At 45.2% G+C, this 17,853-nt stretch overlaps 1 protein-coding gene across 1 annotated transcript in view; it reads right to left on the bottom strand.

Moving 5' to 3' along the window:
* Positions 1 to 17,853, bottom strand: part of AGBL1 (ATP/GTP binding protein like 1) — a 655,387-nt gene that overhangs the window by 472,110 nt on the left and 165,424 nt on the right. Inside the window, exon 17 of the mRNA XM_038747354.1 lies at positions 13,041 to 13,194. Coding sequence (XP_038603282.1) covers positions 13,041 to 13,194 — 154 coding nt within the window. The remainder of the gene's footprint in view (positions 1 to 13,040; positions 13,195 to 17,853) is intronic.

The following is a 17,853-nucleotide window of genomic DNA, read 5'->3' as shown; positions in this document are numbered from 1 at the left end:
CCCGCCACTCTCCACTACACTGAGAGTCAACATGACCTAGAGGAAAGAGACCAGGCCTGGGAGTTAGAGGATCTGGATTCTAATCTTGGTTCTGCCACGTGGCTGCTGTGTGACACTGGGCAAATCATTTCACTTTTCTGTGTCTGTTTCCTCATCTTTAAAACGGGGATTCAGTGCCTGATCTATTTATTTTATTTTGTTAATATGTTTTGTTTTGTTGTCTGTCTCCCCCATCTAGACTGTGAGCCCGTTGTTGGGTAAGGACCATCTCTATATGTTGCCAACTTGTACTTCCCAAGTGCTTAGTACAGTGCTCTGCACACAGTAAGCACTCAATAAATACCACTGAATGAATGAAAAAATGAATGATCTCCCTCCTCCTAAGACTGAAAGACGCATGCGAGACAGGGACTGTGTTCACCCTGATTATCTTGTGTCACTCCCCAGGGCTTAATACAGTGCTTGGCTCAAAGCAAGTGCTTAACATGAACCACAACACCCCGCCAGCTTCGGCAGACTGTCTCTCACGCCAGTTCTTCTGAGACTGGTTATTAGTTGGGCAGAAACTCCAAACGCAGTTGGGATTTCAGTTAACCTGGCTACGTTGGTGCACCTGATTTTCATTTTTTTTTATCCTCTTCTTTCCTAATCATAAATCCTGCCTGAAAGATCCCACTTTCCATAAACTAGACTCTCATATTTTCACTCATCTCCACTCAATAGGAGCATCACAAAACAGGAATGCCTGAGGCACCCTGATTTCTCTTGATTTTTTCATGGTACTTGTCAAGTTCTTACTAAGTGGAAGACACCATACTAAGTTGCTGAGTAGATACAAGAAAATCAAGCTGGATACAGTCCATGTCCCACATGAGGCTCACAGCTTTAATCCCCATTTTATGGCTGAGGTAACAGAGGCACAGAGAAGTGACTTGCCCAAGGTCAAATAGCTGATGTGGTGGAGGCAGAATTAGAACCTAGTTACTCTGTCTCCCAGGCCCATACTATTTTCACTCGACCACACTGCTTCTCTTAGGTTTTGATATTCCAAAGGCATAGCCACCTAACTTCGATCAATCAGTCAATCAATTGATTGCATTTATTGAGCATTTACTGTGAGAAGAGCACTGTACCAAGCACTTGGGAGAGTACAATAGCAGAGCAGGTGGACATGCTCCCTGACCACAGTGTGCTTACAATCTTGAGGAGGAGACAGACATTAACATTTAAAAAAATATGGATATGCAGATAAGTGCTGTGGGGCTGAAAGGGGGTGAGAAAGTGTGTGACTCCAAGTGTGAGGCCATTACAAAGGAATTGGGAGAAGAGGAAAGAGGGGGAAGACCTCTTGGAGATGAGCCTTCAATAAAACAATTTTAGGTGGGGAAAGTGATCGTCTGTCAGATATGAAGAATGAGTGTGTTCCAAGCCTGAAGCAGGACATGGATGAGAGGTTGGAGGTAAGATAGACAAGACTGAGGTAGAGTGAGTAGGTTGGCAATAGGGTAATAATAATAATAATTGTGGCATTTGTTAAGTGCTTACTACGTGCCAGGCAGTGTACTAAGCGCTGGGGTGGATACAAGCAAATCGGGTTGGACACAGTCCCTGTTCCACATGGGGCTCACAGCCTCCATCCTCATTTCACAGATGAGGTAACTGGGGCACATAGACGTGAAGTGATTTGCCCAAGGTCAGACAACAGACAAGAGGCTGAGCTGGGATTAGAACCCATGACCTCCTGTCTCCCAGGACCCTGCTCTATTCGCTACACCATGCTGCTTCTGAGTACCGAAGTGAGCGGGCTGGGTAGTATAGAAAATCAGGGAGGTAAATTGGGAGGGGGCAGGGTGACTGAGTGCTTTAAAGCCGACGGTAAAAAGTTTCTGTTTGATACAGAGGTGGACGGGAGTTTCTTGAGGAGTGATGAAACATGGAATGAACATTTTTGTAGAAAAGTGATCCAGGCAGCAGAATGAAGCATGGATTAGACTTGGGAGAGACAGGAGGCAGGGAGATCAGCAAGGAGGCTGATAGATTAATCAAGGTGAGATAGGGTAAGTGCTTTGATTAATATGGTTGTAGTTTGAATGGAGAGTAAAGGACAGATTTTAGTGACATTGTGATGGATGAACTGACAGGATTTAGTGACACTCTGAACATGCGGGTTGAATGAGAAAGATGCATCCTGGATGATGCCAAGGCTTGTGAGACTGGAAGGATGGTGGTGCTGTCTACAGGGACTGAAAATTCGAGGGGAGGACAGGTTTGGGTGGCAAGATAAGGAATTCTGTTTTGGACATGTAAAGTTTGAGGTGTCAGTGGAGATGTACTGGAGGCAGGAGGAAATGCAAGACTGCAGAGAATGAGATAGATCAGGGATGAAGATGTACATTTGGGAATCATCCACATAGAGATAGTAGTTGAAGTCATAAGAATGAATGAGTTCTCTAAGCCAGTGGGCATAGATGGAGAATAGAGTGGGATCCAGAATTGAGAAGGTAAGCTTAAAGCACACAAGAATGAACTTGAGGTGGATGAGGCCGGCCTGATATCTGGATTTCTGCCAAATAGCACTCTGTGCTCATGCATAGGGCTGAGGGAAGCAGACTGTGGAAGTGTTCCAGGGCTGTAGGTTAGTGGTAAAAGATCAATGAAGCAATAGGGGAGTGAATCAGCGGAGTACAGTAGAGACAGCATTAATTTGGAAGATCAGAGGTCTCTGTGGGAGTACAGGACAGATTTGCAGGGAAGGGATATGTGGGAGAGAAGGCAGAAAACACCCTGGGTCTCCTTTCTCTCATACAAGACGAAGGGCAAAATCAAATCCTCTAGGGCAAACAAAGACTATACAAGTGACTGGAAGTGACTCTTGTGGTTATTAAAGGGGAGCTACAGATGTGTGTTGGCACCACCTAAAATTGTATTTCTCTGTGAGGTGGTTCCAAATGTCTCCAGGAAAACCTCTTTGGGAAAAAAGTGAAGAGAAACATGTTTCTTGGAATCTTCTGTTGGCTGGAGAGAGGAGAAGGGCCATTAATGGACTGTACTCATAATTCCCCAGAGCAGAAGGGCTCCATTTCAGGGTCAGATCACATGGAATTGGTCTAAGTGGAGAGATCTGTGAGAGTTTTTCACACCCTCTGTCCTGGGGACGATTCCTAAGCTGCATTTCTTTTTAGCGGGTTTCTATAATAACCCAGAAATGAAGGAAAGGAAACCTCCCATCAGCCAAAGTACTCCAAAGAGTCAATCATAGTCTTTCCAACACACAACAGAATCTGACCAGAATTCAGTCAAGGATCACAGCAAAGTGTTGCCTGATTCTTACAAAGTGGCAAAAATGTAAATGATCATCTGAGCTCACATGGAAGAGAGCCTGTAGAGGGAAAGTTCAACTGGATCTCATCTTCGCTCTCGCAAGGTAAATCAATAAGTCTCTTTGAATCCTAGAATGCAATTTAAGTGGCTTTATTTCTGTTTACAGACTTGGATAATTGCATCTTAGAATGGGAGCTGTTGAAATTGTGTTGGCTTTTTTTTTCTCTCAGCACTTTCTAATGTGGGATTTGTAGAGTGAAAATGAGGTTCCTGGGATCTGCATGTTGAGCAACCTATCATTTCCATGAAGCTTATCAGCTCCTGATAAATAATACTTAAATTATATCATGACCTCAGGCTATCATGTAAACCACAATGTTAAATTCTTAAAAGCAGGACTGGACGTAGTTTTACTCTAGATTTCACCAATCACTGGAGTGTTTACCGCTTATACAGCACTGTACAAAGCACTGTAAGAGAGTTGGTAGAAACGTTCTCTGTCCACAGCGACCTTGCAGCCCCAAATAGATCAATCAATCCATATTTATTGAGCAGTTACTATTGGCAGAGCACTGTACTAAGCTCTTGGGAGAGTTAAATACCACAGAGTTGGTAGACATGTTCCTCGAATACAAGGAGTTTTAAGTCCAGAGGGTGATACAGATATTCAAATAGATTAGGGACAGGGACAGAAGTGTTGTGGTGCCAGGGGTAGGGTGAATATCTGCTCCTAAGGCAACACTTCAGCTTGGTGGATTTAGGTACCTACTTCATGGGGCAATTGGACAAGACCCTACACCACGGTGGGCAGTGCCAGGGATAGAACCAGCTCCTGGGTGCTCTCAGACTCCTCCAACCCTTCAAAAAATAAGCACTGAAGTAACCATAACCTTCTCTCCTATCACTGAGAGTCCCTGATTCCGATTTGCTCCCTCAAGCTCTCTGATTCCTCCATCGCCAATGAGACTTACAACACATTACCCCTGGCTACATTTTTCCTGGCTACAGTCACTGGCTACATGTGGCTTCTGATTCTGTCCTCTCCACTGCTGTCCAAAAGAGGAAATAAAGGCAGCAACCTGAATCTAACCCCAGAGTGAAGATGAACAATCTTTTAACTATGCCATACATATCAGTTTCAGCTGGCTGTCTTCCCCATGAGATCATAAACTTCCTGAGGATAGGTACCGATTCTTATCCTTCCTTCCTATATTTTCCAAGTGCTTAGTGGAAAGAGCATGGGCTTAGGAGTCAGAGGTGGGTTCAAATCCCAGCTCTGCCGCTTGCCAGCTGTGTGACTCTGGGCAAGTAACTTAACTTCTCTGGGCCTTAGGTACCTCATCTGTAAAAGGGGGATGAAGACTGTTGCCCCACACGGGACAACCTGATCGCCTTGTATCACCCCAGCATTTAGAACAGTGCTCCGCACATAGTAAGCACCTAACAAATGCCATTATTATTATTAGTACAGTGCTCTGCAGACAGCAGTCGCGTTTATTGAGCACTTACTGTGTGCAGAGCACTGTACTAAGTGCTTGCACTGTCCATCGACTTTCCAGAAAGTAAAAGAGAGTTCACCACTGTGATCTTTACCAACCTAGTTATACTGTGCAGTCCTGTGCACAAATGAAGTGTTCCATGAATATCATTGATTGATTGATCAGTGTCAAGCAGAGAGGATGGGATCACCATTAATGGGAACCTGGAAGGCAGTCAGGTCACCCAGCACTGAAAGCAATGCTAATGCTCACATAGAGCCCTTTTGGGCAGGATGGATGAAGAGAATGACAGCAGGGCACCCAAACATCTGCAGTTTGGGAAAATCAAAGGGGGCACACAACAGCCAGGAGAGCAGAATAAACTCTTTCAAGTCACAGAGAAGTACAGTCTCAAACAATGCAAAATAGAGAAGCACCATGGCTCAGTGGAAAGAGCACAGGCTTGGGAGTCAGAAGACTTGTATTCTAATTCCAGTCCCACCATTTGTCAGTTGGGTGACCTTGGGCTAGTCACTTAACTTCTCAGTTTTTTCATATGTAAAATGGGGATTCAAGATCTGTTCTCTCTCTTCCTAGTCTGTGAGCCTCATGTGGGACTGCATCCAAACTGCTTAACTTGTATCTACTCCAGTGCTTAGAACAGTGCTTGACATAGTAAGTGCCTAACAAATACCACAAAAAAAGCAATGTATAATTGTTATTCTGTTGCAGCAGATGGATTTACCTGGCTGGGAGAAATTGGGAGAGGGTCTACTCTCCTAAAGGAAAGACTTCGTGAAGATTAAGAAGCCCCACAGTCTAGTGGAAATAGCACAGGATCTGGACTCTGATCCCGGCACGACCACTTGACTACTGTCAAGGTACAATAGGGAGAGTCACTTAACTTCTCTGTGCCTCAGTCTCCTCATCTGTAAAATGTGAATTGAAACCCTTCTTCTCTCCCCCCTTAAACTCAGAGACCCACATGGGACAGGGACTGTATCTGATCTGATTGTAGTGTATCTACCCAGGCACTTGGTGCAGAGTAAGCATTTAACAAACCATTATCATTGTCATTATTATTCTTAGAGACAGGCCTTCTTCTCCCACTCCCTGCTGCATCACCCTTGCACTTGGATTTGCTCCCTTTATTCACCCCTCCTTCAGCCCCTCAGCAGTTATGATATCCATCATTTACTTATATTAATGTTCGTCTCCCCCTCTAGACTGTAAACTCTCTTTTATGGCATTCGTTAAGCATTTTCTATCTGTCAAACACTGTTGTAAATACTGGGGTAGGTACACGTTAATCAGGTTGGACACAGTCCCTGTCCCACATGGGACTCACTGTCTAAGCAGGAGGGAGAACAGGTATTCCATTTTACAGTTGAGGAAACTGAGGCACAGAGAATTTAAGTGACTCGCCCAAGGTCACACAGCAAGCAACTGGCAGAGCTGGGATTAGAACCCATGTCCTCTGATTTCCAGGCCCTACGTGCAACAAATTAATGACAGCAGCAAGCAACTATCTTTCCATGCCCTGAATGAGATAGTGTGCCTTGGGGACGAATGGGATTTTTTCTGCCACAGTTACCTACATCGAAAGAATCTCATTCTCAGTAGCATCATCACCTAGGACAGCCGGTATTCTCCTAGCATTTAGCCAAACATTTTAGGAGGCTGGGCTGGATCCATTTTATCTGCAAGGGGCCTAAAAAGACCTGGTTATGTTCATCTCTCCTATATAACCACAATCCTGGCAATAAAATCAGGTGGGGGTTGGAGAGGCCCAAATCCAATGGCTCCACTCTATCCTAATCCTCCTCGACCTCTCAGCTGCCTTTGACACTGTGGACCACCCCCTTCTCCTCAACACGCTATCTGACCTTGGCTTAACAGACTCCGTCCTCTCCTGGTTCTCCTCTTTTCTCTCCGGTCGTTCTTTCTCAGTCTCTTTTGCAGGCTCCTCCTCCCCCTCCCATCCTCTTACTGTGGGGGTTCCCCAAGGTTCAGTGCTTGGTCCCCTTCTGTTCTCAATCTACACTCACTCCCTTGGTGACCTCATTCGCTCCCACGGCTTCAACTATCATCTCTACGCTGATGACACCCAGATCTACATCTCTGCCCCTGCTCTCTCCCCCTCCCTCCAGGCTCGCATCTCCTCCTGCCTTCAGGACATCTCCATCTGGATGTCCGCCCGCCACCTAAAGCTCAACATGTCGAAGACTGAGCTCCTTGTCTTCCCTCCCAAACCTTGTCCTCTCCCTGACTTTCCCATCTCTGTTGACGGCACTACCATCCTTCCCGTCTCACAAGCCCGCAACCTTGGTGTCATCCTCGACTCCGCTCTCTCATTCACCCCTCACATCCAAGCCGTCACCAAAACCTGCCGGTCTCAGCTCCGCAACATTGCCAAGATCCGCCCTTTCCTCTCCATCCAAACTGCTACCCTGCTCATTCAAGCTCTCATCCTATCCCGTCTGGACTACTGCACCAGCCTTCTCTCTGATCTCCCATCCTCGTGTCTCTCTCCACTTCAATCCATACTTCATGCTGCTGCCCGGATTATCTTTGTCCAGAAACGCTCTGGGCATATTACTCCCCTCCTCAAAAATCTCCAGTGGCTACCAATCAATCTGCGCATCAGGCAGAAACTCCTCACCCTAGGCTTCAAGGCTCTCCATCACCTTGCCCCCTCCTGCCTCACCTCCCTTCTCTCCTTCTACTGCCCAGCCCACAACCTCCGCTCCTCCACCGCTAATCTCCTCACTGTACCTCGTTCTCGCCTCTCCCGCCGTCGACCCCCGGCCCACGTCATCCCCCGGGCCTGGAATGCCCTCCCTCTGCCACTCCGCCAAGCTAGCTCTCTTCCTCCCTTCAAGGCCCTGCTGAGAGCTCACCTCCTCCAGGAGGCCTTCCCAGACTGAGCCCCTTCCTTCCTCTCCCCCTCGTCCCCCTCTCCATCCCCCCATCTTACCTCCTTCCCTTCCCCACAGCACCTGTATATATGTATATATGGTTGTACATATTTATTACTCTATTTATTTATTTATTTATTTATTTCACTTGTACATTTCTATCCTATTTATTTTATTTTGTTGGTATGTTTGGTTCTGTTCTCTGTCTCCCCCTTTTAGACTGTGAGCCCACTGTTGGGTAGGGACTGTCTCTATGTGTTGCCAATTTGTACTTCCCAAGCGCTTAGTACAGTGCTCTGCACATAGTAAGCGCTCAATAAATATGACTGATTGATTGATTGAGAGGGGAAATTAGCAATTTTGGAAGTAAAAATAAATGTAAATAAAGGGAAATCTCAGCATTAATACGACTCAGTGGGACTCTCCCTCCTTTTCCTTTGAACCTGTTCTTCCTTCACATTACACAGGGTGGCTGGCTTATGTAAATAATTATTCAATGAAGACGGCATTGAAATGATTACATTCTTGAACTCCCAAGTCCTCCTTCGTCTACTGGAGAGGGTTGTGACTGTTGCTCAAACTGCTATTAAATGGATAAAGCACATAAGAGAATTTTTTTTAATTTCCCCATTATTCATCAGAGTGTTTTAGTGCCTCATTAATTCAGATGGGATAATCCGTTGTTGATTAGCCACATTGTTAAGCATCCATTGTTAGATGCTGATGAGGTGTGAGAAATTACATTTCATATCACCAAAGAGTCACCTGAATGCAGTTAGCGCCTCATCAGGTGCTAAAGCTAAATCTGCAGGGGATAAATTAACATGTTGTTTTTTCTTTTTATTTTTTCTCAACCTTCCCCTAAATCTTTCTCTTGCACTTCAGGGGGATTTTCCATCCTGTTTCTTTGACTCCCTCAACTCTGAGGCCTGGAAGAATGTCAACAGCCATTTTCAAAGCCATCTCCTCTCTCCCTAGTCTCCTCATATACAATTTACAAGCCTTTTCCAGTAGGCTCAGGACCAGTTTATTGAGATATTTTCAACATGATGATTCTAAAGGTCAAGAAAAAAAATCCATTCATATGGAAAAAGAACTAGCAAGGGAAGCACACGGGAAGGGAAGGATGCGTATTTGTCATATCCAATACACCAACCACTCTTTCCATCTTCAAAGTCCTACTCAGATAAAATCTCCTCCAAGACCAGCCTCTCATCTCCCCACCGCCCCACCCCATCTCTCAATTCCCTTACCACCTTCTGCATTGATCAATTGGTCAATTGTATTTATTGAGCACTTACAGTGTGCACAGCACTGTACTAAGCACTTAGGAGAGTACAATATAAAAGAGACATTTCCTTGTCCACAATGGGAAGCAGCAAGACCTACTGGAAAGAGCATGGGCCTGGAAATCAGAGGACATGGGTTCTAATCCCAGCTCTGCCAGTTGCTTGCTATGTGACCTTGGGCGAGTCACTTAAATTCTCTGTGCCTCAGTTTCCTCAACTGTAAAATGGAATACCTGTTCTCCCTCCTGCTTAGACAGTGAGTCCCATGTGGGACAGGGACTGTGTCCAACCTGATTAACGTGCACCTACCTCAGTATTTACAACAGTGTTTGACAGATAGAAAATGCTTAACGAATGCCATAAAAGAGAGTTTACAGTCTAGGGGGGAGACGAACATTAATATAAGTAAATGATGGATATCATAACTGCTGAGGGGCTGAAGGAGGGGTGAATAAAGGGAGCAAATCCAAGTGCAAGGGTGATGCAGCAGGGAGTGGGAGAAGAAGAAATGAGGGTTCCATTAGGGAAGGCCTCTTGGAGGAGATGTGTCTTCAATAAGACTTTGAAGTTAGGAAGTGTAACTGTCTGTCGGATATGAAGAGCGAGGGTGTTACAAGCCAGAGGTGGGACGTGAGTGAGACAGATGAGATCGAGGCACAGCGAGTAGGTTGGCCTTCAAGGACTGGGGAGACTAATGAGGTGAAGTAGGAGGAGGCAAGGTGACTGAGTGTTTTAAAGCCGATGGTAAGGAGTTTCTGTTTGATCCGGAGGTGGACGGGCATCTGCTGGAAATTCTTGAGGAGAGGGGAAACATTTACTGAATGTTTCTGTAGAAAAAATGATCCGGGCAGCAGAGTGAAGTAAGGACTGGAGTGGAGAGAGGTGGGAGGCAGGCAGGTCAGCAAGGAGGCTGATACAATAATCAAGGTGGGATAGGATAAGTGCTTGGATTCATGTGATAGCAGTTTGGATGGAGAGGAGAGGGAGGATTTAGTGATGTTGTGAAGGTTGAATTGATGGGATTTAGTGACAGATTGATATGCGGTTTGATTGAGAGAGATGATTTGAGGATAATGCCAAGGTTATGGACTTGTGAGACAGGAGCGGTGATGGTGCTGTCTCCAGTGACAAGAAAGTCCTGGGAAGGACAAAGTTTAGTGGGGAAGATGAGGAGTTCTCTTTTGGACACGTTAAGTTTGAGGTACCAATGGGACATCCAAGCAGAGATGTCTTGAAGGCAGCAGGACATGAGAGACTGCAGAGAGGAGGAAAGATAACACTGGAGATGTAGATTTGGGAATCATCCGCATAGAACTGGTAGTTGAAGCCATGGGAGTGAATGAGTTCTCCAAGGGAGTGGGTGTAGATGGGGAATGGAAGGTGACCAATAATTGAACCTTGAGGAACCTCACAGTTAGGGCGTGGGAAGCAGAGGAGGAGCTCAAAAAAGAGGCTGAAAATGAGCAGCCATAGAGAGAGAGGAGTAGAACCAGAAAAGAACAATGTCAGTGAAGTTGGATAATGTTTCCAGGAGAAGGAGGTGATCCACAGTGTTGAAGGCAGCTGAGAGGTCGATGAGGATTATGTTGGAGTAGAAGCCATTGGATTTGGCAAGATGCAAATCATCTGTGACCTTTGAGAGGGTGATTTCTGTGGAGTGAAGGGGGTGGAAGCCAGACTGGAGGGGATCAAGAAGAGAACTGGAGGAGAGGAACTTGAGACAGCAGGTGTAGACAACTCACTCTAGGAGTTTGGAAAGGAATGGTAGGAGGGAGACGTGGCGATCATGGAGACGAGGGAGTCATGGGATCAAGGGAGGGTTTTTTTTAGGATAGGGGAGACATGAGCAGGTTTGAAACAGTGGGGGACTAGTCATTGGAGAGCAATTAGATGGTGATCAGGGAGAGAAGAAGGGAGTGCCCAAGTGTTTTGACAAGGTGTGAAGTGATGGGTTCATATGTGCAGGTGGGGGGGGCTGGATTTTGAGAGAAGGCAGGAGATCTCCTCTTGCCATACTGCTTGGAGCGATGGGAGGATTGAAGAAGGGGTGGGGGAGGGAGGGAGTGGAGAGGAGCAAGGGAGATTTCAGGGAGATCACGCCTGATGTTTTCAATAGATTTTAGTTGGATTACGCATTACCTGTGCAATTGGGTCTGTTCCCCAGGCACTTTGATACCCAAACCACCCCAACAGCACTTATGTACATAACCTTATACTCTGTTGTTCTCCCATCTGCGTTTTATTTTAGTCAATCAGCCATATCTATTAATAATCATAATAATAATAATGGTATTTGTTAAGCACTCACTATGTGCCAAGCACTGTTCTAAATGGTGGGATACATGCAGAGTAATCAGGTTGTCCCACGTGGGGCTCACACTTTTAATCCCCACTTTACAGACGAGGTAAAGAGATCAAGAGAAGTTAAGTGACTTACCCAAGGTCATACAGCAGACAAGAGGTGGAACTGGAATTAAAACCCATGTCCTCTGACTCCCAAGCTCGTGCTCTTTCCACTAAGACACACTGCTTCTCTATTTACTGAGCATTTACTGTGTGCAGAGCACTGTACTATGCACTTGGGAGAGTGCAATACACAGAATTGGTAAACTCATTCCCATTAATATGTCTCCAAGCCTCCACCATCAGCTCCTTGAGGACAGAGATCTTTTCTACCAACTCTGTTGCACTGTACTCGGCCAAGTGCTTAGTACAGTGCTCTGCCCACAAAAAGTGCTCAATAATTACTTTTTATAGAGGTGGCACTAGGGCATTCTGCAGAGGAGGAGGAAAGGAGCACTTGCAGAACGGAAACGATATTGAAAGGAGTAAAAATATTAAGTGGAATACCTGTGGATGAGCCAGCACTAGGGGAAAGGATTGGCAGTGACAAAGATGGTGGCAAGTGGGGTTGGGGAGTGGTGGGCATGAACCCTTCTGGGAGGCTTTTACAAGACAGAGCTGAGTTCTGTCAGAAGCAGCGTGGATAGAGCATGGGCCTTGGACTCAGAAAGACCTGGGTTCTAATCCCAGTTCTGCCACTTGTCTCCTGGGTGACCTTGGGCAAGTCACTGCACTTTTCTGGGCCTCAGTTACCTCAACTATCAAATGGGATGAAGACTGTGATCCCCATATGGGACAGGGACTGTGTCCAACCTGAGTAATTTCTGTCTATCCCAGTGCTTAGAACAGTGCTTGGCACCTAGTAAGCACTTAACAAGTACAATAATTATTAATTATTACTATTATTCTGGGCATGTCCAGTTAACCTAAGAAGTCACGTTGCCTAGTGGATACAGAACGAGCCTGAGACTCAGATGACCTGGGTTCTAATCCCATCTCTGCCACTTGTCTGCTCGTGACCTTGAGCAAGTCACTTCACTTCCCTGTGCCTCAGTTCCCTCATCTGTAAAGAACAGGGATGAAAACTGTATGCACTGTGTGGAACACAGCCTGTGTTTAATCAACTAATCAATGTGCAGAGTAGTGTACAAAGCTCTTGAGAGAGCAGAATTATCAGACACGTTCCTTGTCCATAAGAAGTTTACTGTCTAGAGGGGGAGACAGACATTGATATGAATAAAACCTGGTTATCCTATATCTACCTGGTACTTAGTACAGTGCCTGCCACATAATAAACACTTAGCACATACTATTAAAAAACAAAAGAAAAAAAGCACAAAAAAACCCCAAAAATCAAAAATTCAGCACTGGCTGAGAGGTCCTGGCCTTACCATCACCCTGCTACAGAGGCAAATGCTTCCTATCCCTTTGCTAGATGCATTGGTAGATTAATCTCCCCCTAGATTATAAGATGTAAATGCGTGTTTACTGTTGCATTATACTCTCCCCAGGGCTTAGTATAGTGCTGTGCACATAGTAAGCACTTGATAAACCTGATTGGACACCTGCACACAAGGACCACCCGGTCATCTTCGACGATGTGGCCGATCCAGAATTGGAAGACTGACAGAGTGATAAACAGAGAGAAGTGCAAGGACAGGGCAACAGACAGGGCATCTGGCTTTACTTACGGAATTGCTCCACGTCTTCGCTGCTACTAGACTTGGGGGTGGCTGTGACCGTCACTAGAGGGCACGGATTTCCTCCCAGAGATTGGCAGAGGGCCTCGTGGCGAAAGTAAACCTTCTTTGGGTTGAGACTCCGTTGCAGAAGGTCAAGGTGAGCCTGGAACAAAACAGAGCAGCAGTGTTAAAACAAGCTCTTTGTGAGCAGGGAACCTGTCTACCAACTCTGTTATATTGTAATAATAATAATAATAATAATAATCCTTATGGTATTTGTTAAGCACTTAGGATGTGTCAAGGACTGTACTAAGCACTGGGATGGATACAAGCATATCAGGTCGGATACAGTCCCTCTCCCACGTAGGGCTCACAGTCTTAATCCCCATTTTACAGATGAAGTAACTGAGGCACAGAGAAGTTAAGTGACTTGCCCAAGGCCACACAGCAGACAAGTGGTGGAGTTGGGATTAGAACCCAGGACCTCCTGACTCTCAGGCCCATGCTCTAGCCGCTATGCCATGCTGTTTCTCCTCTTCCAAGCACTTATTAAAGTGCTCTGCACACAGTAAGTGCTCAGTAAATAGGATTGATTGATTGACTGATTGATAGATTAGGGCAGGGATCATGTCTAGCAACTCTACAGTTCTTTCCTATACACGTAGAATAGTGCTCAGCACCCAGTAAACTTCCAATAAATATAATTCATTGATTGATTAATTGACCGATCTGATCCTGGACTGTTCATGTCTTCTATTTCTACTCTCCCACTTCCTCCTACACAATCTGGACACCCTAAGATCATTCAGCTCCTGGAATAATGATTGTGATATTTGTTAAGCACTTACTATGCACTGAGCATTGTACTAAGCACTGGGGTATGATCTAGGATAATCAGATGGGACACAGTCCCTGACCCCGAATCAGTAGCCATTGAGTAGCCGTTAGAGAAGAGGAAAGAGCAGAGAACTGGGGGTCAGGAGACCTGGGTTCTAATCCCAGCTCCTCTGCTTGCCTGCTCTGTGACCTTGGGCAAGGACTTAACTTCTCAGTGCCTCAGTTCCCTCAACTGTAAAACTTTAGCTTGGAGTCTTGTGTGGGACAGGGACTGTGCCTTATCTCATTCCATTGTAAATACCGCAGCTCTTACTACAGTGTTTGGCACTTAGCACTTGGTGGGAAGCAGTGTTACCTAGTGGATAGAACAGGAGTCTGGGAGTCAGAAGGACCTCGGTTATAATCCTGGCTCCACCATTTGTCTGCTGGGTGACCTTGGGCAAGTCACATAACTTTTTTGTGTTTCAGTTACTTCATCTGTAAAATGGGAATTAAGACTGTGAGCTCCATGGACTGTGTCCCACCTGATTTGCTTGTATCTGCCTCAGTTCTTAGTACAGTGCCTGGCACATAATAAGTGCTTAATGGATACCATTAAATGAATAGATAGATAAACAAATGCCATTATAGTAGGGACATTAGCCATTTCTGCTGAATGACTTCTTTCTGGGCAACCAGAGGAAAACTACAATATGAAACAGAGCTGCAAGGGTGACAGGAGAAGAAATGAGATCCCTAACCGTCTTTGCTGCTGTCTCTGTCAAACTTATCTCTTCAGAGCTAGTCTCTGCAGCAAGCCCAGCAAGAAGCCAACCCAAACCTTGGCTAATCCTCTATGGGTGTGAGTGACAGTTTAGGTAGTAAGATAAAGCTGAGAGAGAGGAGAAGCAGCCTTCAGAGCATGTAAGTAGAGAAACTACCAGCAACTCCCTAAGGCTCAGTGACAAGTTGAGATTGTATGGGGACATTTTTCTCAAAGAGGGTGAAAACTCCCTTGGCTAGAAAAACAGAACAGGAGGGTTTGTAGACTGATAAACAGCTTCCTAGCAAAGGTCTTTTGACTTAGAGAGTTACATAATGTTCTGTGACAAGTGACTGGAAGATGAAGTGCCCTGCTTTTGGAATTCAGACAGGCTTTACCTAATTTGATGTTCTTAGGGGTTCACAGTGAAATTACAAGCTTCTAGGAAAGCAATCGCCATCTGCCCTGTAATTATCTCACTGAAGATCCCTCCCTGTGAGCCTATAAAAATGGAAAAGAGTTAAAGTCAATTACCAGCCATCCTCAGCCCATTCCCAAGGGGGCTGAATTCTTTAAAGGAAAATGGGGACTGAGTTTGCAGTGGGCCGGAAAGATGTCAATTGATAACCTTGAGGTCATTGGCTGGTCCTCTGTCTCCTCCTCCTCCTGACAGGCTTCCCTTAAAACTGTCCTGACAGACCTTCATTGAGCTCAGCGGATTTCCTTGCTGATAGTCCAAGTTGCATCCACTATGCTCTGGGAAGCCCAAACTATTACCTGCATGGCTTTCCCAGTCTCCAATTTGCATCATTCGGGCACCCACCTTAGTCTGAATGGGAATGCCAACAGAAAGACAGGAGAGGACACTGTCTGATTTTACACACCTGTTACCCACTTAGAACTCACCGATACAAAAAGAAAAAAATCATAGGCACAAAAACATAAATTCGCTTACTTCCCACATAAACCATCTAGCTATCCCTCTCAACTCTTTGACCTTCAACATATTGCCCCACCTAAAATGCTCTTCTGACTCGGTTTCAACAAACCATGTCTCTCACCTGCTCTAACACCCGCCTAAAAGGTTACCCAAACAATCACTCAATCAGTGGCATTTACTGAGTCCTTTGTTCTCTCCTCACCTCTGCAGCTTTGCTTCTTGCTGTGGATTTCCTCTGGTTGCCCAGCAAGAAGTCATTCAGTAGCAGCAGCGGTGGCTGCTGTTCCGACCATGATGGCATTTGGTTATTTATTTATTCAATTATTTAATGGTATTTGTTAAGTTCTGACTGTGTGCCAGGCATTGTACTAAGCACTGAGGCAGATGGGTCAATCAGTGGTATTTATTGAGCACTTACTCTGCAGAACTCTGTACTAATCATCTTAGAAAGTACAGTATAATAGATTTGGTCCGTCACCCAACCCCCAAGGAGCCATTTCATCTTCCTTCAGTCCAATCATACCTTTCCCTTTGCTTCTTCAATCTAAAATGTTTATGTACTTACATGTTTATTTGTATTGACTGATTTATGCACTCGGCTTTATCTCATCATATTAAGTCGACTTGTCTTCCCCAATAGGTTATGGGCTCCATGAGAACAGGGATAAATAATATCCTTTACTTTTATTGTCTGCTCTCAAGCACTTAGTACAGTATTCTGGCCTTGGAAGGTACTCAGTAATTCTATTGATTGAATGGTGATAATGATAGAGACTTAGACAGGGGCTAGAAGCCCAGTGTCTTCCGTATCCCCATCAACTCAATATTAATTCCCTCTTTTCCTCCTGGAATGGGAAAACTTCTTCTGTGCGTGTCCCTTTTTTTTTTCAAATGGCATTTGTTGAGTACTTTCCATGTGCCAGGCACTGCACTAATTGCTGGGGTAGATACACGCTAATCAGGTTGCATAGAGTCCATCTCCCATATAATAATGATGGCATTTGTTAAGCACTTATTATGTGCAAGCCACTGTTCTAAGCACTGGGGGGGATACAAGGTGATCAGTTTGTCCTACGAGGGGCTCACAGTCTTAATCCCCATTTTACAGATGAGGTAACTGAGGATCAGAGAAGTTAAGTGACTTGCCCAAGGCCACACAGCAGACATGTGGTGGAGCTGGGATTAGAACCCTTAACCTCCGACTCCCAAGCCCGTGCTCTTTCCACTGAGTTCATACGGGACTCACAGTCTTAATTCCCATTTTATAGATGAGGTAATTGAAGCACAAAGAAGTTGAGTTGCTCATGGTCATACAGCAGACAAGTGGCGGAGCTGGAATTAGAACTCAGGTCTTTCTGACTCCTGGCCTGTGCTCTATCCATTAGGCCATGCTGCTTCTCTCCCCAATACTGCCACTGCCATTTTTAGTCAAGAAGAACCCCCAGCCAAGGTGTGTGTCTGTGCATATGCATGTATATGTGACATAATCAGGACAGTGTGTGCTCCAGTAAGAAGGGAGGAGGACTTTTTAGGGTATTGCAGACAGTTGTCTCTTGTGCTTACTGGTCACTCTGGACTGAGAAACTAGATGTCTAAAATGAGAGTCAGTACCAGCGGATTTTGCTTCTGGTCTGCCCATCCCCTTCAAATATGATGCGAAAGCACTTCTGGGGGTGTGATGAAGGACACAGACACTATGTTCCTGCTCATAGTTTTCTTTGCTGAGGTTTCAAAGGCCTCCTTCCCTCCCACCAACACCGAGAGCCCCTGCTCCTGTCTTGCTCACGGACTCCTCCATTACCACCAGGACTCGTAGAAATTTAAACATTTAGTTTGTGAGCCCTGTGAAGGCCAGGGACTGTGTTTAATTCTCACCTGCGTACTTTCTCCCAGCACTTAGTACAGTACACTGCACACAGTAAGTTCTTAATAAATACTATTACTATTACTATTCTAAAGAAGAAAAGTAGCACCATCACTGGGCCCAATGGATGGTCAATCCAACCCAGCATTTTGTCCTGAATATTAGTCACAGATTGCATTGCTTGGAGGTGCTATGCGATGGTTCCCTTACTGAAGCCCCACCCAAATGGTTCACTCATTCAGTCAATCAATCAATTGAATTTATTGAGTGCTTTTTGGGTGCAGCACTCTGTACTAAGCACTTGGAAGAGAACAATATAACAATAAACAGACACATTCCCTATTCACAACTAGCTTGTCTGGTGGTTCAGAAAGCACCGTAGAATAATAATAATGATGATGATGATGATGGCATTTATTAAGCACTTACTATGTGCAAA

This window comes from Tachyglossus aculeatus, chromosome 5 (assembly GCF_015852505.1).
Source record: "Tachyglossus aculeatus isolate mTacAcu1 chromosome 5, mTacAcu1.pri, whole genome shotgun sequence".
Classification (NCBI taxonomy): domain Eukaryota; kingdom Metazoa; phylum Chordata; class Mammalia; order Monotremata; family Tachyglossidae; genus Tachyglossus; species Tachyglossus aculeatus.
The sequence above is the reverse complement of the archived record's forward strand: the minus strand, read 5'-3'. Positions and strand labels throughout refer to the sequence as shown.